At 40.8% G+C, this 25,946-nt stretch overlaps 1 protein-coding gene across 5 annotated transcripts in view; it reads right to left on the minus strand.

Annotated features, from left to right (window-relative positions):
• The window catches only part of SMAD1 (SMAD family member 1), a 79,473-nt gene that overhangs the window by 22,130 nt on the left and 31,397 nt on the right, over nucleotides 1-25,946 (minus strand). For all 5 annotated transcript variants that reach the window (XM_082636645.1, XM_082636642.1, XM_082636644.1 and 2 more), the window contains exon 2: nucleotides 25,043-25,620. In XM_082636645.1, coding sequence (XP_082492771.1) covers nucleotides 25,043-25,442 — 400 coding nt within the window. In that variant the 5' untranslated portion in view covers nucleotides 25,443-25,620. The remainder of the gene's footprint in view (nucleotides 1-25,042; nucleotides 25,621-25,946) is intronic.

The raw sequence follows: 25,946 nt of genomic DNA on the forward strand, positions 1-25,946 counted from the left end.
GTTAGCTTTTTCAACTATATCTTAGGATTAACTTCATGTTAGTTTGTAGAGATTGACCTTATTTGTTTTACAGCTAATAGCACCATAGTTTATTCAACCAATCTCCAATGTCTGGGCATTTAGGTAGTTTACAATATTCTACCATTACATACTATATTGCAATGCATAACTCCAGGCATATATTGCAGTATTGTTAAAGGTGTATCTTCAAGGTAAATTCCTAGAAGTGGAAATACTGGGTGAAAGGGTAAATGCAGGTATAATTTTGTTATCGTCAAGTATCCCTACATAGGGGTTGTACCATTTTGCATTGCTACCAGTGACAAATGAGAGTGACTTTTCCCTCAAAGCCTCCTAACAGACTATTCTGACGGGTTCAAAAAAAAATTTTTTGACAATCTGATGGGTGGAAAATGGTAGGTATGGTAGGTATTGTGGTGCAATTTTAATTTATATTTCTATTATGGTGAAAGTTGATCATCTTTTCATGTATTTCAGAAGACGTATTTTTATCTTTATTTGGTGAATTGCGTGCTTGTGCCTTTTGCCCATTTTTCATCTTCCCATTTTTCATTTATATATATATGTATGATATTAGCCCATGATATATTACGTTACAAATATCTTATCACAATCTGTCAATTTGTCTTTTGGCTCTGCTTATGTGCAAGTTTATTTTTTGGTAGTCAAATTTATCAATGTTTTCTTTTATTGCATATGGATTTTGAGTGATAAAAAGCCTTCTTCTACACCCAGACTGTAAGGAGGAATTCATCCATGCATTCTTCCAGTGCATATAAAGTTTCATATTTTACTTAAATCTCTGATCCATTTGGAGTTCAGTTTATTTACAGTATGAGGAATAGATCTAACTTTATCTTTTTCCAAATGGTTAGCCAGTTGCCCCAATACCATTAATTAAAAAGCCCAACTCTGGGGAATTCCCTGGCAGCCCAGTGGCTAAGACTTAATGCTTCCATTGCAGGGGGCACGGGTTCGATCCCTGGTGGGAGAACTAAGATCCTCCAAGCCACGCGGTGAGGCCAAAAAAAAAAAAAAGCCCACCCGTCCCAGTGGGTGGAGATACCACCTTTCTCATAAATGTCCATGTATGTTAGGGTCTATCTTTAGACATTCCATTCCATTCTACTCTATGCCCCAGTATCACTGTTTTAATTACAGAGACTTTATAGTACATGATAATATCTGTAGGCTAGTCCCCCCTCACAGTTCTTCCTTTTCAGTGTTTTACTCATACGCTGACTTTTCCATATGAACTTTGGTTATCACCTTGTCGACCTCCAGAAAAAAAGATTATTGGTACTTTTATTGGGATCACATTATAAACATTAATTGGGCTTCCCTGGTGGCACAGTGGTTGAGAGTTCGCCTGCCGATGCAGGGGACACGGGTTTGTGCCCCGGTCCAGGAGGATCCCACATGCCACGGAGTGGCTGGGCCCGTGAGCCATGGCCGCTGAGCCTGCATGTCCAGAGCCTGTGCTCCGCAATGGGAGAGGCCACAACAGTGAGAGGCCCACGTACCGCAAAAAAAAAATCCCAAAAAACAAAAAACAAAAAAACACATTAATTTAGTAAGAATATATTGATGATGTTAAAATATTCTATTCAAGAACTAGGAAGGTCTGTCAACTCTACTTTTACATCTTTCAGGACTGCCCCATAGCTACTGTCTGTATTAATTTGCCAGGCCTGCCCATAACAAAGTACCACGGAACTGGGGGACTTAAACAACAGAAATTTATTTACTCAAAGTTCTGGTGGCTAGAAATCTGAGACCGAGGTGTTGGCAGGTTGGTTTCTCCTGAGGCCTCTCTTCTTGGTTTGCAGATGGCCACTTTCTTGCTGTGTTCTCCCGTAGCTTACTTCCCTGGTGTTCCTCTATATGTCCTAATCTCCTCTTCTTATAAGGACACCAGTCAGTTTAGGGTCCAGCCCAATGGCCTCATTTTAACTTTCTAAAGACCCTACTTCCAAACACAGTCACATTCTTAGGTATTATACTTATGATTAGGGCTTCAACAGATACATTTTGCGGGGGACATAATTCAATCTATAACACTGCATTAGGTTTTAAACATTTCTTATAAAATTAAGTATTTTATCTTTTCTGTTGCTATTTTAAATGGAGTTTTCTATTCCATTATATCTTTTTTAAATTTTTTTAAATTTTTTTATTTTTTATATTTTTTTTATTAGTTTCTGCTTTATAACAAAGTGAATCAGTCATACATATACATCTGTTCCCACATCCCTTCCCTCATGCATCTCCCTCCCTCCCACCTCCATTATATCTTCTATCTGGTAATTATTTATATATATGGTTATTGATATTTCCATGCTATTTTATATATTACTACCTGGCTGAATTCTTTTGTTGTCTGTGTTATTTTTATCATTGACCCATTATAGAGTTAGTTCTCCAGCAAATGATCATGTCTCCAACTAGTTTTACTTTTTTCCTTTTGAATTGTTTTCTCTTGTCTGACTGCACTGGCTAGTAATGCCAATACAATGTTAAAAAGTAATGGAGATAGTGAATTTCCATGACTTATTCTTGACCTTGGTGAGAATGCCTCTAGTGTTTCCTCATTAAGTAAGATGCTGACTTTAGGACTGACATATATAAATTATGTTAAGGAAGTATCCATCCATTCCTATAGTTGAGTGTTTTTACTAGAAATAGGTGTTGAATTTTTTTCAGAAGATTGTTCAGCATTTCTAAAGATATTATGATTTTTCTTCTTATACTTATTAATATGGTGAATTATCCCTGCATTCTGGCATAAGACCTGCTTGGTGATGATGTATTATTTTCTTAATGTGGGGCATTAGAGTCTTATAACTAATATTTTATTTCAGATCTTTATATTAATATTCATAAACTATACTGATCTGTAAGTTTCTTTGTGTGCTATCTTTAGCAGGTTGTCATGTCACTGTTACACTTGCTTCATAAATGTTTGTGTGTTCAGAAACAGTTTATGTTTCTAAACAGACTCTAAATGTTTGGTAGACTCCCTCTCTTAAACTCTCTGGGATTGGTGCTTTCCTGTGGAGTAGCTCCTTAAAACTTTCTCTATTTGTCCTCTGTAAATAAATGTAAGCTTTCTATGTCTACTGAGGATAATTCTGGTAAATTATACTTTCTTCTAGAAAATTATCCATTTCACCTAGGTTTTTAAATTTACTTGCATAAAGGTATGCTAAGTAACCTTACAGTAAAATTTTGTATTCTCTTTATCAATATCTATTTCCCTCTTATTTCTTATTTTATATTTGTGCTTTCTTCTTGCAACATCTTTTTCTTCCTTTATTAAATTGACCCTTGGGTTGTTTTTTTTCAAACCAGGATTTGGATTTGTTGACTTGATCTGTTGTTTTTTTTTTTTTACTATTTCATTATTTTTTGCTTTTATCTTTATTATCTTTGTCCTCATACTTTTGCTTTTCCTTTGGCTTACTTCAGCGTTCTTTTCCTAGCCTTTTGATTGGGAATTTAAAATTTATTTTTATTCTTTCATTTTTACTGATATGTGTTCAACGCTATGAATTTTCCTCTGATCACTGGTTTAAATGCATCCCACAGATTCTAATATGTAGTTGTTTGATCATTATTTTCCAGAAATTATGTAATTTATCTTTATATTTTCTCATTTGCCAATAGGTCATTTAATAGAAAAGTTTTAAAATTCCCAGAGAGAAGAGCTTATTTGCTTCAAATTTCTAGGTTTATGGCATTGTGATAAGAATGCTGACTGCAGTATTTCTAACTTATGGAACTTGATATTTTCTTTGTGACCTACAATATTATACATTTTTGTGAGTGTTCCTTGCACACTTGAGAAGAAGGTATATTTTCTATTATTAGGATGCGGTGTTTAATATGTTTCCGTAAAAACTACCTAATTAATAATGTTGCTTAGGTCTCCAGCATGGCGGGGGCAGGGGGGCGGGCAGGCAGTCAGTGAACTTCTTTTGTAAAGGATCGGAGAGTAAACATTTGAGGTTTTGTGCACTACAGGGCCTCTGTCACAACTATTCAACTCTGCTGTTGTAGTAAGAAAGCCATAGACAATATGTAAACAAGTGGATGTGTCTGTGTGTTAAAAAGCTGTATTTACAGAAACAAGTAACAGACTTGACTTGGCCTGTGGGCAGTTTCCCAACCTCTGGCTGCTATGATTACTTATGTTTTTTCCCACATGACCTGTCTTGTATTTAGACTGGTGTATTAAAGTTCCCATTATTGGTGTGTTTCTATTCGTTTTCCCTGCCATATTCTGCTTTACATAGGAGGTTGCTGTGATGTTTGGTGCACATATGTTCACTTTAAAGTGTTCTGTGTCAGTGCTTTTTGGTCTTCTGAATTCTATTTTGTGTGATATTAGGATCACAATCCCCCATTTCCTGTTGTTTACAAGTGCCTGATATACCTTTGCCAATTCCTTGATTTTTAGCTTTTTAATCACTTTGGCGGGGGAGGGGGGCGGATGGGTCTTCTGAATACAGCATAAAGTTTTGCTTTATGAACCAACTTGAAAACCTTTTAATTTTAATAGGTGATTAAACCCATATATATATATATATATATATATATATATATATATATATATATATATATATATGGTGTATATTTTTTTGGGGCCATGCCACACAGCCTGTGGGATCTTAGTTCCCCGACCACAGGTTGAACCCAGGCCCTCAGCAGTGAGAGCATGGAGTCCTAACCACTGGACCACCAGGGAATTCCTGCCCATTTACATTTACTGATATGACTGATGTTTGGTCTCAACTCTGTCATGTTATTTTTTATTAGAGTTATTGTAATATTATATTTACTATATTTCTCTATGTGATGTAATTATTTGTCTTTGATTTTTTTTAAAGGAAACTCTAAAGATAGTTTTATATTGCTGTGCTATGGTTATTTTTCTATTTGTATGTTTTAAGGTCTTCCATCTCTGTCTTTTTCCTTGTTCAACCTCATACCGCCTAGTTGGTCAGTTTTAAATGGTATGTTTTAATTCTCATCTATCAACTATACAATCAATGATCTTATTTTACTTTCCCCCTTTCCCTATTCTTCTATTCCATTTTTATAGTTGTACTCTTTCTACTTTGTCAGAATATCTAAAGTTTATATACTATTCTTTCATCCGTATCACTACACTTATTTTAGCCTTATCTCTATGACTGAATATATTAAATGCTCACCACCTGTCCTTTTGCCTAACTTTCCCCAGTCATATCTTAGTTGAATAAAATGACCCCAGCAGATGCCTCAGGAAGAGCTAGCTCATTGTTACAGTATTCCCTGACTTGTTGCACATTTAAAACTTTCTATAGCCCTGATGCTTGAAGGAGAGCTTGGCTTGTCCTTGATTTCCTTGTTTCTTGAAATGCTTTTTCACTGTTGCCTATTTCTAGATGATGCTTTTGAGAAGTTTGATTTTAGCTTTACTTTCTTGCCTTTACAAGTAATGTGCTCTTTTTACCTGGAAGCCCTGAGGACTTTCCTTTATCTTTAAAGTCTAATAGTTTTACTAGGATATGTCTCAAAGTTGATCATTTTAGGTGAATTTTCCCAGGGGTAATCTGAGTTCTTTCAATATGTAGATTTAGGTCTTCTCTAACTTCTGGAAAGTTTTAAGTATTAGCCCTGTTCTACTGGCTCTGGGTACTTTGGAGCTCCAGTTATACGTATTTTGGATCTTCTTTGTTGTCCTTTCCAATCACTTTCTCTTAGACACTTTTTATCTCATTTTAAATTTTTTATTCACTCCTTTAGTTTTTTTCCTGCCTTTCTTCAATGAACCTTACTACATTTTAATACAAATCTACTATTCTTTGGCACACTGAAATCTAGTCTTTATTTATGAAATGTTTTTCTTTTAAATTTATTTATTGAATTCCATCAATTCTCTTTGATTTTCTTCCAATTTTTATCCATTTCTGTATTTAGTTTCTGAATTTCCGATTTTTTCCCCACAAATGCTTGTTTAAGGATATTTATTTTGAAGTATTGTCTTACACTTAACACATTGAAGCCATAGACTCAAAGGAAATATTTGCAATCACATATCTGATAAAGGACTTGTGTCCTGAATATATAATGAACTCTCAAAACTCATTAATAAAAATCCAAATAATCCAATTAAAAATTAGGTAAAAGATGCGAACACACCCTTCATCAAAGAAATTCTTAAAAGTATTATGCAGGGCTTCCCTGGTGGTGCAGTGGTTGAGAGTCCGCCTGCCGATGCAGGGGACACAGGTTCGTGCCCCGGTCTGGGAATATCCCACATGCCGCAGAGCGGCTGGGCCCGTGAGCCATGGCCACTGAGCCTGCGCGTCCAGAGCCTGTGCTCTGCAGCTGGAGAGGCCACAACAGTGAGAGGCCCACGTACCGCAAAAAAAATAAAATAAAATAAAAAAGCATTATGCTTAGTGAAGTAAATCAAACACAGAAGGAAAAATATCCTACTTATATGAGGGACTCAGAATAGAAAAATTCACAGACAAAAAGTAGAATAGAGGTTACCAGGGGCTGAGGGAAAGGGAAAAGATGCAGTTATTGTTTAATGGAAACCAAGTTTTTGTTGGGGATGATGAGAAAGTTTTGGATATGAATAGTGGTAATGGTTGCACAACACTGTGAATGTATTTAATGCCATGAAATTGTACACTTATAAATGGTTAAAATGATAAGTATTACATTATGTGTATTTTACCACAATAAATTTTTTTAATTAAAAGGCTTAACCATATCAAGTAATGGCAGCAGGGATTTTCTCACACATTGTTGGCTGGAATGTAAAATGGCACAACCGCTTTGGACAATATTTTGGCAGTTTCTTGTAAAGTTGAACATGCACTTACCATATGACCCAGCCATTCTACTTCTAGGTATTTACCCAAGAGAAATGAAAACATGTATCTACAAAGATGTGTATATTTTATTTGTGATAGCCAAAAACTGGAAACAAACCAAATGTCCATCAACACATGAATGAATAAACAAATATGGTACATCCATACAATGGAATACTACTCAGTAATAAAAAGGAATGAAACATGGATTCACACAGCAACATGGATTGGTCTCAAAATAATATGCTGAGAGAAGGCAGACAGAAAAAGAGTGTACGCTGTATGATCCCATGCAAACAAAATCTCGAAGATGCAAACCAATGTATGCTGACAAAAAGCAGGTCAGTAGTGGCTTGGGGATGAGAGTCGGGGCTGGGGGCAGAGACTGAAAAGGTGCAGGAGTACACTTTTGTGGGTGATGGGTATGTTCATTATCTTGATTGTGGTGATTCTTTCACATGTATGTCAAAACTAATCATATTGTACATTTTAAACATGTGCAGTATAGTCTAAGCCAATTAATCCTCAGTAAAGCTGTTCAAAAAATGATTGTGAAGAGGCAATTTAAAATTGTCTTTTGCTAATCTAAAAAAATGGCTAAAATGTTCTATTATCTATTCCTTACCCAATCCCATCTTCCAGGTTTGCAAACCATTATTCTGAGCTCTCAACAGTCCTACATCCCCAATTAAAACAGTTTGATCCTACCAGCTCTTCTTCTGGGGCTATATATAAGATGTACCTCTCCCAATTCAGAATCCCCATTCAGGAAAGGAATTCCAGTTTGCTATCACAGATACAGCAGATCCTACAGGGAAAACCAACTGAAGATACCAAAAGGAAAGAGCTGCAAGGAAGTCTCATGCTGAAGGGGGTGATAATCTTTAAGACATACGTCTTCTACGGGCTGTTCAAAGTTAATAAGCAGAACTGCAACGTAAAAAAATAAGTGGATATCCTCCTATACACTCTTGGAAGAAGACATTTCTGTCAAATTTACCTAAAGTTCAACTTAACCCTCTAACAATAGCAGCAACCAGTGCTTCAGACCCTCTCAAATTACCCGTGTAGAGTGTTTCTGAAAGACATTTTCCCAGTATTTCTCAACATTCTCCACCAAGGTAAGCATCAGTGACAGAGGAGAGGGAATTCACCCGGGGGTCCCAGGAGCACCACTGGAACTGAAATTACATCGACATGTTGATGTATCTTAACTAACTCATATACATTTTACACTCTGCCCTTCACTATTTATCAAATACAAAAGTGATATCTTAAATAACTTACAATCTAGTAAAACTGATCCTCCAGGAAGATGTGCTTGCCATGTTACCTATGGCTTTGAGTAGCTGGTGTGGGACACTGTGCTGGGGTGGTTTGAATGTGTGGATTTCCTATTTACTCAGCGTCACAATTCTAATAAGTTACAAATTTCTCAGAAAATTACAGCGAAAAGTGACTGGTCACAGCAAGGAGGGAGGCAGGTAAGATATAAAGCTAGACTCTAGAACTAAGAGCATTTATGTAGAAGCAAGGAGATGTTCATCAAATTGGTTTTCAGGTGATCACCAGAATCTACAAAATTCAGATTACCACCACTAATATTTACTTTAAGCCTGGAACCATGCCGATCACATTATCACACTTTGCAAATAAGAGTTCTAGAGGGATAACTTACCTAAGGTCACAGAGAAAGGGGCGAGAGTTGAGATTCAAAGGCAATGAGCACTCTCAACCACTGAGGTTCTGGTGTCTCAATTACTAACTTCCAAGAATGTTAAATTATGTCTGATATAGTTTGTTTGAGGGATGGGTGAGTAGAATAAAGTCTAGAAGTGTTTCTGAACAAATTAAAGGCCCGCTCAACTGAAAGGAGAAAACTCCAGTCCAGTTGAGTAAGTTATGAAACACTTCTAACTCCTTGATGATCCTAAGAAATGAATCATTATCAAAACTGATTTTTGTAGTTGAAGATTATAAGTAGAGTATCTGTATATTCTGGCTTGCCTGGGACAATCCCAGTCTGTACCTGTTGTCCGATGGAATTATTACTAGGTGACCCTGTCACTCTCAAAAGTGTTCTGGTTTAGACAATAAGTTTTATGGTCATCCAAACTATAAACAATAGCTGATTAAATTAAGGAGAGGAATGATATGGTTCTGGGGTCTGGAACAGCTGCTAGTCCTAGAAAGAAGTATTAATGTGGAAGAGAAGAGATGAGGCGGGGGGGAGCTAGTTAGGCAGGGTTAGGCCTATATACACAAATTGCTCTAAAACAACAAGGCCCAGGCACCTCGCCTGTGTGGAATCCTGAAGGACAGTGCACTTCCCTCCCAGCTGTCTTCCCCACCCCCCATCCCCAGTCCTTGTTCCTTTCATTTCAGCAATATTTCAATATTAAGGTATGTTTTCTACTGGGGGAAAAGGAAAGAATAAACATCTAGACCAATTATCTATGTGTAAGTAAACCTATGTGCAATTCTTTTTTTGGTCTGTGTTGGGTCTTTGTTGCTGTGCACGGGATTTCTCTAGTTGCGGTGAGCGGGGGCTACTCTTCATTGTGGAGCACGGGCTCTAGGCGCGCAGGCTTCAGTAGTTGTGGCTCATGGGTTCAGTAGTGGCAGTGCGTGGGCCCTAGAGTGTGTGGGCTTCAGTAGTTGCAGCACGTGGGTTCAGTAGTTGTGGCTCGCAGACTCTAGGGCGCAGACTCAGTAGTTGTGGCACACAGGCTTAGTTGCTCCACGGCATGTGGGATCTTCCTGGGGCCAGGGCTGGAACCCGTGTCCCCTGCATTGGCAGATAGATTCTTAATCACTGAGCCACCAGGGAAGTCCCTCTATGTGCAATTCTTATTTCTTGGGTGAGAGGATGATTACCCAGCTGAAAGAAGTAGGATTTGCAAACTCTATGCTTGACTCAGGTCAGAAACAGGAAGCGAGAGAGGGTGAGGAATGCCTTCCTCTTCATATTTCTTTCCATGTTTCAGTCTATTCCATTTTATGGAAAACAGAAATATGGGAGCACTGACGCTTCTGGGGACCCTTTTCCTCAGCAACTGATAAGGTTACTCCTACTTGGCAACTTGAGAGAAGTTTGCGGCTTCCCCTTAAGGGCTGCTCCTACTGGCTAATTTGAATTACAAGAATCTCCTTTGAAAGAGGGGCTCAGTGTTAAAACACTTTCTTTTTTTTTTTTAAACACGGGTGAGGGCAAGGCTCCTAGGTAATTTCACTACACCTCCCTCCACCTACTTGAAAATCTCTAATAATTGCTGTATGTCTTTAAAAGGAGGGAGCTATCTTCCCCTCTTTTCCTGACCTCCCAGGAGGAAAAAGGTCAGATTTCTGCCTTTTCTTAGTGACGTATATCTCTGCTTTTCAAAGTATTTATGTGTCTCTTTTAGTTAAAAAAAAAAAAATCCCTTTTCCAGTCAATAGGGAAACCAAACTAAGAAAGTTTCAGGAGGTATTTTCATTCAAGAAGCGAGTTTCAAAAGACATTTGTGATTCTGCTACTGGACTCAGCTTTTCTGTGTTACCAGGGCACAAGGAAAAGGAATGAAGAAGAAACAGCTAACAGTGCAGAGGGGGGCTGAGTTGTGAAAAGTATTCCTGTACACCCTCCAGATTTGTGAACATCTTCAAGATTTTGAAGTATTGTTTGAAATTCTATCACCAAGTCATCAGTGTAAAGTAGTCTAGTGACCAGACTAAGGCTGACGAGGTTGTGACCTGCCAAATGCTCGTGGATGAGATTTTTTTTTTTTTTTTAAACACACAAGAGAGTTCTGATAACAAATCTGCCAGGCTGTTGCCTGTGTGTGTCCCCACAGACATAATGGCAAATAAGCTGGCTGTGACCCAATGGTACATAAATGTCCTTTAGTTCCGAAGACCTGGAAAATGAATTGAGGTAACAGTCGAGACGCCTGAGTTCTAGCCTAGCTGTGATAATTATTAGTCTTGTGACTTTGAGCAAGTCACTTAGTTCCCCAGGGTCTCAATCTCCTCCCTCCGAAGAGCAAGGGGTCTGAATCCCGAGGGCCCTCCTTGCCCTGAACTGTGTGAGTCTGCCGCGGCTGCTTGTGGAAATCTGGAGCGTCGCGGTGCACAGGTGTCAGACCACATCTCACTCGGGTCTTAGGACAGCCAGTGAGGCCACCCAAGAGCAGGAAGGTGGCCCAGGGCTAATGGGAGAACAGCCTGAGAGCTGGTCCAGCGGCCACAATTCTCACCTGAAAATGGGTGGTGGTGGGGGGGGTGCGGGAGGGAAGGGGAAAGGGGGAAGGCAGCCAAGCTGCCAGAGCAGCTGTGCCCAGTATAATATCTATACTAGACAGATGTCCCTAAATATGGTGTGTGTTCATGACCTTCTAAATAGAAGCGTTTCCAGGACAGAGTGGAGGAGAGGGTAAGACTACTTAGAAGTTAATAGTATATGCATTTATGAAATAAAATTCCTAACCTCAGGATATGTCAGGGAAACTACACTGAAAAAAAGATTCTCGTAACCTTTAATCGAGGTTAAATTTTAATGCAAATATAGCCCCAAATCCCTGAGTGGTGGCCCTTTGTCTTTTTGCGTGCTTATTGGTGGTCAGGCGGCAGAAGGGAGGGTTTGAAGTAACATTAGATACTGTTCACTGGGCACTACCTACATGCCCATCGAATACTGACCTCAGGGCCAGGCTCTGGGTGGGACATGGCAGGTGCAGATGTCAGCGGGACAGCCACTGTTCCTGCCCACACGGAGTTTATAACAGATCCCTGAACCCTCACAGCAGATGAGGAAGCAGGCTCAGTCCAGCTCCATGACACGTCCGAGGTCACACAGCTGCTAAGTGGAGGGCCAGGGTTTGAATGAAGGTCTGTACATAATAACCACCAGACTATGTTACTCAGTACTGCCAAACTGTAAAGAGATTGTGGATTTAAAATTCTCTTTCCATTCTTCTGTTTAGTTTTTTGAGGGGACATCTTTTTAAAAGTTAAGATGATTTTGCCTAACGATAGCAACTTTGTAGTATTTGTTTTCTAGGAATGTATCAATTACTCTTGAGTACAAATACATGAACAGAAGATGAATATGCGAAAAAAAATTCAAACAGAGAAATGAACTGTATTCAATAAAAGTATCTGCAAAACAACATGAAATTGACTTAAAAAGAGCCTGAATTGAAATCAGCTTCTGAGAACCCAACTTCCTAGATAATTCCAGGCTGGGGATTCTCTCTTTTTTTGTCCACCATGGGTGATTCCTTTGAAATACATCTCATCTGAGAGATTACGTGCCCACAGTACGTCCTTTAGCCCGACCTCTCTTCTGGGGTAACTGCCCTGTCACTTCACCCAGCCACCCGGAGCTTCCTGAAGTTTCCACCTGCTGGTTTCATCCTCCTGTACCTCAGCTCACGTGACATCCTTCTAATCTTAGTTCTAATGTCATCTCCTTTATGGTATCTTGCTTGGTTTTTCTACTCACCTCCAGGAGAAATGAATTCCTCTTTTCTTTGTGCTCCATTGTGGCTTAGATCATCATGGCATCTATAACATTTTATTGCTAATTTGACTTTACCTCTCCCAGACCATAAGCCCCTTGGGGGCAGAATTGAGTTTTCTTTCTTCTGTATCATCCAGTGCCTGGCATGTAACAGATCCCTAATAAGTGTTTTTTCAATTAATGTATGTTTGTGAATTATATTACTATTCTTAGATTGCTTATTATAATCTGATTAATACAGACCAGTCTTGCTCAAAGGATAGTCCTCGGTGAATTAGCAAGACACTTGTTTAAAGGCAGATATTCCTGTACCTCATCCCAGACACAATAAATCAGGCCTCCTGGAGTCTGGCTGAATGCAGCCTGGGTGGGGAAGATGAGGGGTTAGCATATTTGTGGGCAACACAGCCCCAGGCCTCTTGCCCTGTCTACGTCTCTAACTAGCTGTGGAGCTTGAACTTCAATTTTCTCACCTTAAGTCAGATTTCTAGAAATCATCCCTTTCACCTCTAAAACTTCATACAGCATCAGTCCCAGTTCTCAGGTATACAGATTAAATTAGAATGATACAGAAAAGACCAGCATGGCCTTATTATACTAAGTTGACAAGAAAATTCACGAAGTGTCCAGTTTTTCTGGTCAGGTGTCTTGGTGCCAAGGAAAAAGCACTGGCTTTGGATCAAGAAGCCCAGGGTCCTAGCTGCCATGAATCAGACAGCACAGGCCTTTGTCCCCCTGCAGGGCTAGTGGCCAAGCTCTGGCAGGTGGCATGTGGCAGCCTCTCAAATGCTGGCTCCTCCCTCCAGGTCCCCCTCCCATCCTTACCCCAGGTTCCTTTCCTTTGCCAAATACTTATTTGCTTAACTACCACAGAAGGAAGATGCTATATTATCAGAGACTTCATAGTTTGTTAGAGGTAGAAAAACTTCAGGGTGTCGGCTAAAAATACCAGGAGAGGAAAAAGTCCTTCATAAGGTACACCGGAAGTTTAGGAACAGTTAGAGGCGGGCTTTAGTTTTGGACTTCTGGATGGAAGTCTTGTTCAGTTATTTACCGGACGATTAAGAGGGAACTTACTCTACACTGAACTTCTTACCAGTAAAATGGGAAGAGCAGTACTTCTCCCAGATTTCCTTTCCATTTAACATTCACATCGTGCTTACATATGCCAAGGGCTGTACCAAATGTTCACTCATCTAATCCTCCTAGCAACTCTGACCTAGGTCGGATACTGAGGTAGAGAGAGATTGAGTGACTTGCCGATAAGTATACAACCAGGAACCAGTGGAGGGAGGCCAGGTGTCTCTCAATGTGGCGCAGGTTAGTTTTAGCAAGTTCCTGGGCTCTGGTCAGCCCTCGGCCTAGCGCGCCTAATCATCTAGCAGACGCTACTGATATGGAAATGGCCATCCCCAGGTGTCACACCAGGCAGCTTGGCTTCATTTCCAATTGCAGCTGAATGTAATTAGTTCTCTTTCGGCGTTCAAATCTATTCAAATATATTCTAGGAAACAGACACTTATTATCTAGTGATGAAGACTGACCAATGGGAAATAAACACAAATAAAGCTTCCAGAAGCATCTGAAGCACAGGTGTGGACTCTCAATTTACCATTAGCAACCCCAAATTCAAGCAGCTGTTGCACATATGTATTTCAGATCAAATGCTCTACCACTGAAAATTTTGGATACCTTTTCCCTCTGTCAGAGAGAGAAAATTGATCAGGGTGGGTGGGGGGAACGACTGCTTTTGGGAAGCAGTGGTGTGGTGGGGAGCAGCATGGACTTCGCATTTAGACTTCAATTTGAACCCCGCCTCTCCCCTTACAAGCCATGTGACAACTTACTTAAACTGCACCTAAGTGGCCCTGTCGGTGGGTACCTCTCTCTACCTTTCACAGCTCGGTCAGGATGAAATGAGAATACACGTGAATCCATAAGCACAGTGCCTGGCACACAGTAAGCATAAAAAGTAGCTATTTTAATTTCTATTGTTACTATTATTAATACTGTAAAAATTGACCCTTGAATAACACGGGTTTGAACTGCACAGATCCATATACACGAATTTTTTCCCACTAAATATGTACTACAGTACTACACGATCCACAGGTGATTGAATCCAAGGATGCAGAACCACGGATATGGAGGGCCGACTATACGTTTACACGTGGATTTTCCACTGCATGGAGGGTTTGTGCCTCTAACCTCCGAGTTGTTCATGGGTCAACTGTATTATAGTTTTCTGAAGATCTGTTTAGTGAAAACTTAACATTACAAATTTTGTTTTTATTCTAAAGAAGATGTGCACAAAAGTTATGCTCTTTGTTTCACTGTTTCAGCCACATTATGTTTCCAGAATGCATAAAGCCTTTTCATGTGCATGGTTTAATTTAAGCCTCAGCACGACCTTGGAAGGTAAATACCATCGATCCCCATTTCACAGGTTAGCAAACACAAGCTCAAAGAGGACAAGCAACTGGCCCAAGGTCAAATATACCAAGTGCCAAAATTTTAGTCCAGGCCTTCTCACCTGAGCTTCCGCCCCACCATATTTTAACCTTACAGCTACAGAGAAGTATCTCCTTTAATAGTCCCCATTTGTCCTGATTTTCCTGAAGAACTCCACTCCACATCTACCAGTCAGCAATCAGCATTCTACTGTGAGCAAGAGTAGATCCCTGTTTTTATCCCCCAGTGGCTGATAATTCATTTCTGCCCTTAAATATCTTGTTGATCAAACTGATTTAGCCAGAAGCAGCCCCTTCAAGCTGACCTCTGTGTCCCTGTGACACGCTCCCACCAGTTTTCTCTTTTAAAAATAGCTCATTTTAAAATCAGCTGTTCTTTTTCCTGTTTAAAAGCTGTTAGTTTGATGGTTCAAAAGCGTTTACCCACAACTGTTTCCTAACTTGACCATCGTACTTCAATACCTGTCCCGGTACACCACTATACCCTGGAAACACTTTTTAGATGCTCAAAGAAAGGGTACTGTCACAAAAAACACTGCTGAATCTGCTACAAGAGCTGGTCAGATGTAACTGTCAGGAATTTATAGGGAAAAATACAGGAAAAAACATACAAAGGAATTCCACTCTGTTGTCATATATATGTTTACTACTTTCAGTTTACAAAAAGCTGCCCAAATACCACTCAAAAAATCACAGGCTGGGGGCTTCCCTGGTGGCGCAGTGGTTAAGAATCCGCCTGCCAATGCAGGGGACACGGGTTCGAGCCCTGGTCTGGGAAGATCCCACATGCCGTGAAGCAACTAAGCCCGTGCACCACAACTGCTGAGCCTGCGCTCTAGAGCCCGCAAGCCACAACTACTGAGACCCTGCACTGCAACTACTGAAGCCCGCGCGCTCTAGAGCCCGTGCTCCGCAACAAGAGAAGCCACCGCATTGAGAAGCCCGCACACCGCAACGAAGAGGAGCCCCCGCTCGCCGCAACTAGAGAAACCCCGTGCGCAGCAACGAAGACCCAACGCAGCCAAAAATAAATAAATTTATATATTAAAAAAAAAATCACAGGCTATCCTTTTGCCTTCTTCTGACTGAAGATCCCATACAGGAGCAAGTGGGAGGTGGTCAGGTGACGTATGACTACGTAAGCCAGACACTCTCGCTTAGACAGGAAATGGCTTGTTTCATGTGAGAGCGGAGAACTAAGAACAGCAGCAGCTCGGAGAGCTGTTTTAGAACTGACGTAGTGTTGCACTAGAACGTAAACCTCATCTTCCGTTGTAAGGTCTGCTAAAATGCCAGAGTATGAAAATGCCCGTTTAAAGAACAGGGGGAAAAAGTGCCAAGCAGTCCTTTGTGGACCTAAATCTCTTTATTTAAACACAGTCTCTGTTTCCAGATTCTCATTCTTTTCTCGGGGAGGTTACCGTTACTTCCAGTTACGCAACCTATGTGGCGCGCAGCACAGCCGTCCCCAGCCCTTCTGGCACCAGGGACCAGTTCTGTGGAAGCCAGTTCTTCCATGGACGGGGGCTGGGGGGATGATTCAGGCGGTAATGCGAGTGGTGGGGAGCGACGGGGCAGATGAAGCCTCGCTCGCTCGCCCGCTGCTCACCTCCTGCCGCGCGGCCCGGTTCCTAACAGGCTTCGGACCGCGGTTCACGGCCCGAGGATTGAGGACCCCTGCATTGCAGTTTTAGGAAGAGCAGACGGGGTGGAGTGTTACGGGCAGGCTTCAGTGCTAAAAGGTCATGGGAATGGAGGAGTCCAGTTGAGGCACTGGTAATTAGGTAAGTGAAATGGGTTAAGTCGCAAGTTCAGCGTTACCTCCCCATCTCCCACCCACGGGGAAGAGCTGCTGTTGACACGGTGGAAGCCCAGATCAGGCTAAACGCAGGAGAAGCAAGTCTGCAGCCTTTCCAACTAGTCCTGAGACCAGTATCTGAGAGCAACGAATCCCCAGCCAAGCTAGCCAATTAACAAAATTTGGGGTTTTTTTTAGTTCTCCCCTTCTCCAGGCCCTCTGCGATTTTTAACAGAGTGCTCAGGGTAGCCTCCAGCTGCCCGAAGTCCCCCAGCTCTGCTCTTTAAATTAAATAAATATCCACTGTTTCCCCATCTCCTCCCCAAACAAATCTCCTTTTTCCAAATAACAGGGCAGAGGTCTGATTTGGCTAATTCATGATTATTAGGCATGATGCTGGGTCTTTCAAGAGAATATTTGCATCTCAAAGTGGAAAAAGACAAGGGGATGGGACATGCATTTTGGGAAAGAAACGCCCAGGCTTTTCCTTGAGCCTCTGAACAGCTAGTACCAAGGAGGCCGAAAGTAAAACCGAGAAAATCAGTCTGAGATCATTACAAAAGCCAACTTCCCCTCCATTTCTCTCACTTCTCATGTCTGTCAAGAGCCGAGGGCACTACCAACCTGGGGCAAGTCAACTGTGGCTCCCCACCACAATCACACAGAACATTCCCAGACCGACAAGACATCACTGTTTGAGGATTTTCCACACGTGGGGATACAAAGCCAAAAAAGCAGTACTCACGGGTCTCCATACTATTTCACCCAAAGCTAGTCTTGGAAGTTATTAGCCAGGCTTTCCCTTTTGATTTGAAACATTATTTCCACACAATTGCAATCAGTGAGCTACTTTATTATGGCAAATGTTTTTCTGTGGTTTTCAAAATTGCTTTTTCATCAGCCATGGTTTTGTGTGTGTGTGCTTTGTTTTTAACAGCTGCCAGCCGGCTAAGTGTTCCTTCAGCCCTATAAACTAGCAGGGGTACAGAGAAGAGTGCTGAGCTTTATGTGAATCCAAAAGGTCTGAAAATATCTTCTCTTGCCCACCTAATGCTGCAGAGATAGAAAAGGAATGAAGTGGAGGATAATGGTCAGGAAAGCCAAAGTATGAGCAAGATACTCTGTATAATCTATGGAGTATGGTCTTAAAATTTCAGATTGGAGTAGACCTGGCAATAGAAAAATGCTACCCAGAAACAAATCACAGAATTATGGTCTCCATGTCTGCTTCAACTTATGAAATTTATGTACTTTTACAATTTATGTAAAAGTAACATATAGTAACTGCTAAAACTTACCACGTGTTCATCAATTAATAAATAACACAAAACCAGTTGCCCAAATCACGTACTAGGAACAGTTGCTCGGGGAAAAAAAAGATCGGAATAATAAACTTCCCATTTTGCCTTGGATTTGAGAAAATGGAATCCACTAAGAGATCTGGGTATAAAATCCCACACGTGATTACATGACTTCAACTGTTTCTAATAATATTGGAGATGACAGTGATGAAATTATCAAACACAAGCCAAATGCCAATGATAATATTTGGGAAATAAGTTCAACATCTAAACTCCACGTCCACTTGGCTGTCCCCTGAACTCGGACAGGAGCAAAAGTAGTAACCAAATGCTCTTGCAAAACAAAACTTCCACATGGACAGGAGAACGGGGCCCTGAGTGGACTATGGAAAAGCAACTGCAAAGTCAGGGGACATTGCCCTCGCCCCAAGGATCCCTCCTGCAGGAAGTCTCTGCAAACTGCCTCGGTAGCTCTACCCACCACCCACCCTCAGGCACAAATGTTCTGAAGTACCTTTTACAGCTTTCAAAGCCTTCTTCCTTCTTTTCAATGTCATACACATCTCTCTCCCACACCAAAAGTAGGAGAGAACCATCCAGACTAGGATCACAAACTTCAAGTAACTACGCACAGCAGAACATCCATATCATAGTGAGTCATGGGACGCATTATGTGCTAATTTTCCTCTTAGTCTTGACCTTCCTTTTGAATTTGTCTTCCCTGGCCTACCTTATTAGTTATACTTTCTACTTTACTGTAAATCTTCTTATAAGCCAATTTAAATCCTTTGTACAATGAAATGTACTATATACTTATATAACTGAACCACCACACAGGCTGGAACACGATGTCCAGATGCGCTGGAGTCCAGTGAGCTTTTCTGTGGTCACTCTCAGGCTTGTAAGAGTTGGCTGCATCTCCCGTCCACACTTCTATCATTCAATTTAGCACACTGTGCTGTACTCACATGCCCATCTTTCTCTGGCAGACCCAGTTCCTGAGGAGTTGTACATGGGCCCCAGAGGTTTGAGTGAAGAGGAAGTTAGATGGAGATGATGAACACAGGGTGTCATGGTGAATTTTATGTGTCAACCTGACTGGGCTGAGGTATGCTCAGAGAGCTGGTAAAACAATATTTCTGGTTGTGTCTGTGAGGGTATCTCCAGAGGAGACAAGCGTTTGAATTGGTAGACTGAGCAAGGAAGATCACCGTCACCACTGTAAGTGGACATCACCCAACTGCTGAGCACCTGAACAGAACAAAAAGGCTGGATCACCTATCTTCTCCTGCCCGCGGATACGGAGCTCTTGGTTCCCAGGCCTTTGGACTAAGACTGGGACTTCCACTATCAGACTTCATGGTTCTACAGCTTGCAGACAGCAGATCACAGGATCTCTCGGCCTCCATACTCATATGAGCCAGCTCCCATAATAAATCTATAATATATAATAGACTTTTTTAAAAACTCTTTCTTTTTTTTGGCTGGGCTGTGAGGCTTATGGGATCTGAGTTCCCCGACTAGGGATTGAACCCGGGCCCTCAGCAGGGAAAGCGCTGAGTCCTAACCACTGGACCGCAAGGGAAGTCCCAATAGTAGACTTATTAATAGGATAATTAATAAATTAATTTAAATTTAGTAGGATCCTATTAAATATATAGGATCTAGGTACATAGTATATATGTATATATATAATATATAAGATCTATATATATAATATATATGTGTGTGTATGTATATCTATATAGATAGATAGATCGATCGATCGATCCTATTGGTTCTGTTGCTCTGGAGAACTCTGACTATAATATACAGGTCATAATTTTTATAGTTGATATTGTTGATAATTAATCCTAAATCTTCAAAACACTTGTCACCATCGTATCCTGGTATCTGGTTTACAGCATCAGTCACCAGACTCCTAGATGCAGCCACTCAGATAAACTTGAAGGAAAAGTCAATACGTCCCCCCACCCATCACCATCCTCCGAATGGATGTACTAATACAAAGACTTAAAAAAAAAAAAAAAAAGGCACTTTAATTAGATAGAGGTTTTTGTCATCCTTGGCTCATGTAAAAACACATTCACAACATGAAGAAACACATTAAAATGTTTTTATTTTAATTTTTAAATATTAATTTTATTAAATCTTGATCCTTGAGTGTATGTCTGTCTCATATTCTGTGTGACAGTATAAAAGTACTCACAGAGCACCTCTGCTACATGTCAAAACACAATGGTTGTTGAGGAAAAGCACTCAATGTGACTGAGTCGCGAGCTGCACTAGCTGCTTTTTCAGGGAATCACCATTTTTAAAATTCAAATAATGGCAGATTCACATGCAGCTGTAAGAAGTAACAGAGAAATCCTGCCTACCCTCTTACCCAGTTTCCTCAAATGGTAACATCCTGCAAAACTGCAGAACGTCACCACAATCACGACACTGACACTGATACAGCCAAGATACAGAACACTTCCATTCAACCCAAGGGTCCCTCCCCCATGTTGCCCTTTTATAGCCATACCCACTCCCCTCCTGCCCCCAGCAACCACCAACTCATTCTCCATTTCTATGATTTTAAGGCCTTCTTCTTAAGGTAAAATTTACCAAGCCAGGAATTACCTGGTGACTGAGGCAGCCAAAGGGGCAAAACTTGCATTCGGTCAACAGGTGAAGAGGATTTTAGGTGTATTTTAAACAGCTGGGAGCCATGCTGCTGAAAATGGAAGAAGCATCAGGAAGTGAACAGCAGGGTATTACTTTAAAGATCAAACTGAAATCTCAGAATTTCAAGCTCAGGATCAATATGGCCTTGCAAGTGGATGAAGTTCAAAGTACAGATGATAATTCTCAGGAACCATGTGAAAAACATTAAAAAAAAAAAAGGCCAAATGACAGGAAGTCTCCATGAAGACATTTTAATGGTGGCAGATAGCAACTGAATAGCCTTCTCATACCACACTGAGATGACTGACTTTACCCTGTCAGCAGTTGCTTTGGTAAAGAAAAAGAAAACCGCCATTTAACCCAACCACTAATAAGTAGCCTGGACTCTAAAGGTTACCAAAAGTCCAAGTAAACAGTCACCTGTTACATCATCAGCAGGGGCACAGTCTTCAGAAACTGCACAAACTTCCTCTTTCCTGTAACTATCCACACACTCGCAGAAAAAGAAATTCTTACCACTTTCTACTTTCCCAAAGATGCATTTTTCAGTAATGGCCAAGATACTTACTACCTTTCACCAAAAGGAAGGTTCATCCCTCTCACACTCTCTCCCATCGTGGCCTATGATGAGCACAAGTTGTTGCAAAGTGTTTCTGTAACTCTCGGTTTTTCCCCCATCACAATGTTTAGACTCTTTTATTTATAACAAAATTAATGGCACAGGTTAAAGAAAAACTACGTTTACTTAAATCCATTAAAATTATTTTTGGTCAAAGAAACAGAGATAGTAAAAGATACCCCACAGAACAATTATAAAACTTCCACTGGGCCAAACAACGAAGCATTCCTTTCTCCCCTCACTCTTCCACTCCCTTTAAGACACCTTTATCACACTGTTATCAGAATGCTAACCTTAATGAATATCAGCAGGAAGGGAAATTCTGGAAAGAGCAAGTCAGTTTTATACCCCTAACAAGATGCAAAGTTCAAAATGATGAAGGATTTCAAACTGTAACTCATTAGCATCTCTTTTCAATAAGAGACTTCACCTTGTCAGCTGGACTTGACCTGCCCGGATACCTGAAACCAGTGGTTCTCACACTTTAGCCTGAATCAGAATCACCTGGAGAGCTTGTCAAAACAGATTGCTGGCTCCATCCCTAGAGTCTGATTCAGTAGGGCCTGTGGAAGGATCTAAAAATATTCGTTTCTACCAAGTTCCCAGGTGATGCTGATGCTGCTGGTCTGAGGACCACACACTCTGAAAACCACTGCTCTAAATCTAGAGACTCCCTCCCAATTTCTGCTGAATTTTTCTCTAGAGATCCCAAAAGGGGCCTTAGCAGAAAATAACAAGTTTGGGAGACCTGACTATCTCATGCTTAAACTGCTCAATTGGTCTTTGAAATACTTTATCTGAGGTAAAATAGTTACAGAGTTCAAAGTAATTCAGCGTTGAGCTGCGTGTCCACAGCTTAGACTTCCAGACCCCTTTTTTTCCTATTTCACGGAAACAATAACCAGGTGTGCTCCATGCTGCATTATAGAGGGAAAATGCCTACTTAACTCCGGGATTGTGAGGGGCTGAGGCCCCACTGCACTTTGATTTAGAGGGGCTTCTCCCCATGAGGTGCAGGGGCTGCTTCACAGTGGTCTCTGGAAGAAGTCCAGTTACTCTTATTCCTACCATATTTTCACTTCACAATATAAAAAATATAAGGAAAATCCTGATATGTTCAAATTCAACAGATATTGGCCTACGGTTTTTGAGAACTGGTCTGTGCACGGCTCACCAGATTCCTGGCTAAATGAGAGGATGGAATGATACTTGTGGAGTCTCAGAATGCCCTGTTTTAGCTGGTTTCCTACCTCCTCCCTATCAAGCCTTTTACATGTAAATTATTAAGAGCAACAAAATCACCTCAGCATTGTTAACTTTTAAAAAATCCTTTCCATCTATGTCAGATAGTACCGGCAATGAAATGAACACGAAAGGGAAGATGATGGTTGGAGCACACAAACAAATTCACAGCTCATCTCTAAACAAACAAACAAAAAGACCATACAGAGAAACTAAAAGAAGTATTTCCATTTAACAGCAAAAATGTATTTAACCACGCTCACTACTAAATGTAGAGATGTCAATAATAAACATGGTCCTTGCCATCATGGAGCTTGATTTACTATCCTGCAAGGAAGACTAACAGTGGTAAATGTAAGTGTGAAGAACATCAGGAAGAAATTCAAATTGCTATGGAAACACAGACAGGCCTACGGGGCGGTGGCGGGGGGGTGCGCGGGGAGAGGAGGTATCAACAAAGGCTTCTCAGCAAAGTTGGCCTCCATTAAGCTTAGGCCTGAAGAATAAAGAAGAGTGAACTAGGCAAAGAGGGAGGAGAAACGAGGTACAGAGGAAGAGTGCACTGAGTGTCCCCATATGACTCAAGCACAAGAAGCATGGAAGGTGGGAAGAGAAGCTGGCAAGGTGGGTGAAGACCAGAACACAGAGCTGTGTGTAAGAGCAATGGGAAGCAGGACGATTACATGGCCACAGCGCGCATCTTCAAAGAACACTCTCTGTCGTGCACTGGTCCCCGACGGCTGCAGCGTAAGATGAAACGAAGCAGAGTGGTGGAAGGGGTGGCCGGAGACAATGTATCCACAGTGTTTTCTCAATCCTGAACCTTGGCTGTCTGACACACAGGTCACTTAATTGATAGAGACCTCAGTTTTGCCATTTGTGAAGTGGGATTAGAATCTTCCCTGTGTACCTCTTAAAGTTACTATGGGGATCTAAAAACCAAGTACCTAAGCAATCCTGTTTGTACATATTACACGCTAAAATTTACGTCACAGTGGGTGTGACAAGCAGTAAAGAATGTCTAGATTAGAGCAAGGAGAATTCAGCAAGATGGCTGGAAAAAAGCAAGTATAGTCCTAGCCATGAACAAATGTAACAAGATGTAACTTTTAAAGGGATACAATAAAACCCAAACAGTTACCTAGGAATAAATCTAAGAAAAGATGTGCAAGAACTTTATGGAAGAAACTTAAAATACCTCAATAAATTTAGAAAAATACTGCGCTCAAGAAGAGAACTATGTCAATCCTTCCCCAAATGAAATTCCAATAATATCTCCAGAGGATTTTTCACAGGCCTTGACAAGGTAATCCTAAAGTGTGTAATATAGAAATCACACATCAATGATGTTGAATGAATATAGCAAATTGCAGAAGGATACTCCAATATCATTATATAATACCTTTAAATATACAAAATTGACAGTACATACTGTCAAGGATTCAAACACATACAGAATTGCTGTATAAAAGCACGCATGGGAATGATGAACTTCAAATTTAACCATCAAATTCAGGACAGTAGTTACTGAAGGCAACTGGGTGATGGATACAAAGATGTTTATTATATTATTCCCTAGTCCTTAAACTCTTCTTAAACATTCCATAAGAAACTAGAATGCCTTTTACTTGAGAGCCATGTTATTACAGGATCTAGCTTAGTAGTTCCCAAACACCAATCCAATAGCTCCCATCAGGCCCACCCGGAGTACTTGTTAAAAACATGGATTACCAGGCTAGGACAGAATCAGAATTTCCTGGGGGGAGCCACGTGAATCTAATGCACAGCCTCATTTGGGAACCCTTGGTAACCACCAGCTATTAATAACTAATCCATCAACAAAATTGGTTCCAATCTGACAATGAGATATTTAAGGTCCTGAGATTGCCTGATCACTTTCCAATTGATGCAACTGTCTAGAACGTGGACTCTAATCTGAGGGCAAAGCCAAGTAAATTTTAAAGTGTATCCTTTACTGTGTTTCTCCCCCTGCCCACCAGCCAAGGTCTTATATGTAAAAACTAAGAATATCTTATAAAGTAATAGTATCAAATGATTCCACAGCAGAACATAATTCCTTCATATCCTCTACAGGGAATATGCCATAGCGAAATTCCACTGGAGATGATAAAAATTGCTATTTTTAAGGATAAAGTGATTCAAGTCACTGGCAACTGCCCTCAAGTAGGTAGACAGCAACGCCATGCTTCTTTCCTTTCCTGATTTTCTTCCCTGACAATAAAATCACAGCTAAATTTGTCTAGAGAAATGCACAGAGCCAAAGGGAAACATAAAGAATAAATTTAGAAAGAAAACAATTTATTACAAGTTAGAGGTATTAGTACCGGGATAACAGTTTTCACAGCCCTGCTCCTAAGAAATAAGATTAACTAGAGACTATGCTGTTAGAACGCATGACATATTCAAGGGCGGACAAACGTACCTTTTCCCCTAATATTTGAAAATTACAACTAAAAACATGGAAAGGAATGATTTTGAGAAACAATACAAATCTGCTAAACGCATCAACACAAAAGGGCTCACTTACCAGGGCTTTCTACTCGCTTATAGTGGTAGGGATTGATGCACACTTCCTTCTGCTTGGAACCGAAAGGAAACTCACAGCATTCCAGTGGTTTTAGTTCATGGTGGCTCTGCAGGTCGGGCCAGCGCCACACACGGCAGTAAATGACGTGAGGCAGCCCCTTCCGGTGGGAAACTTGCAGCCTGCCGTCCAGGGAGCGGGGAATGGTGACACAGTTACTGGGCTGCCCCGGACAGCTCAAGGCCTTTTCCAGTTCCTCCATGGCACCTTTCTTTTTCTTCAGTTTTTTCACCAAAGCATCAACAGCTTTCTCTGCCCATTTTTCTTCTTCATCACCCTGTTTCCACCCAAGAAGTCTCTTCACGGCTGGACTTGTGAAGGAAAACAAACTTGTCACGTTCATGATGGCACCACGTACACTCCTTGTGGATGGAGAAAGAAAGACGTCCCCAAATGTGAAAGGACAGCAGAAGAGGTTTCACTTTATTTACATAGGATTATCCTTAGCTTCTTCGTGCTGAGGTCCTGAAAAGTAGCAATCACCATTCCTAGTGTTTCCAAAAGTAACCCAAAGTCAGCACCTAGAAAAAAGGGGAAAAGATGTTTAAAATCATCTCTAGCACAAAATCACAATTTATTAAACAATTACCATGGGCCAGATACTATTTTAAGCACTTTTATGTATTACAGTATGCTATGGGCTGAATTATGTCCCCCCCCTAAAACTCACGTTGAAGCCCTCACCCCCAGTGTGACTGTATTTGGAGATGGGGCCTCTAAGGAAGTAATTAACATTAAATGAGGTCATGAGGATGGGGCCCTGATCAAATTGGATTGGTGGCCTTATAAGAAGAAGGGAGAGATTTCTCTCTCCCTCCCTACGTGTGCACCCACTGAGGAAAGGCCT

This window comes from Mesoplodon mirus, assembly GCF_964341445.2.
Source record: "Mesoplodon mirus genome assembly, chromosome: 2".
Classification (NCBI taxonomy): Eukaryota; Metazoa; Chordata; class Mammalia; order Artiodactyla; family Ziphiidae; genus Mesoplodon; species Mesoplodon mirus.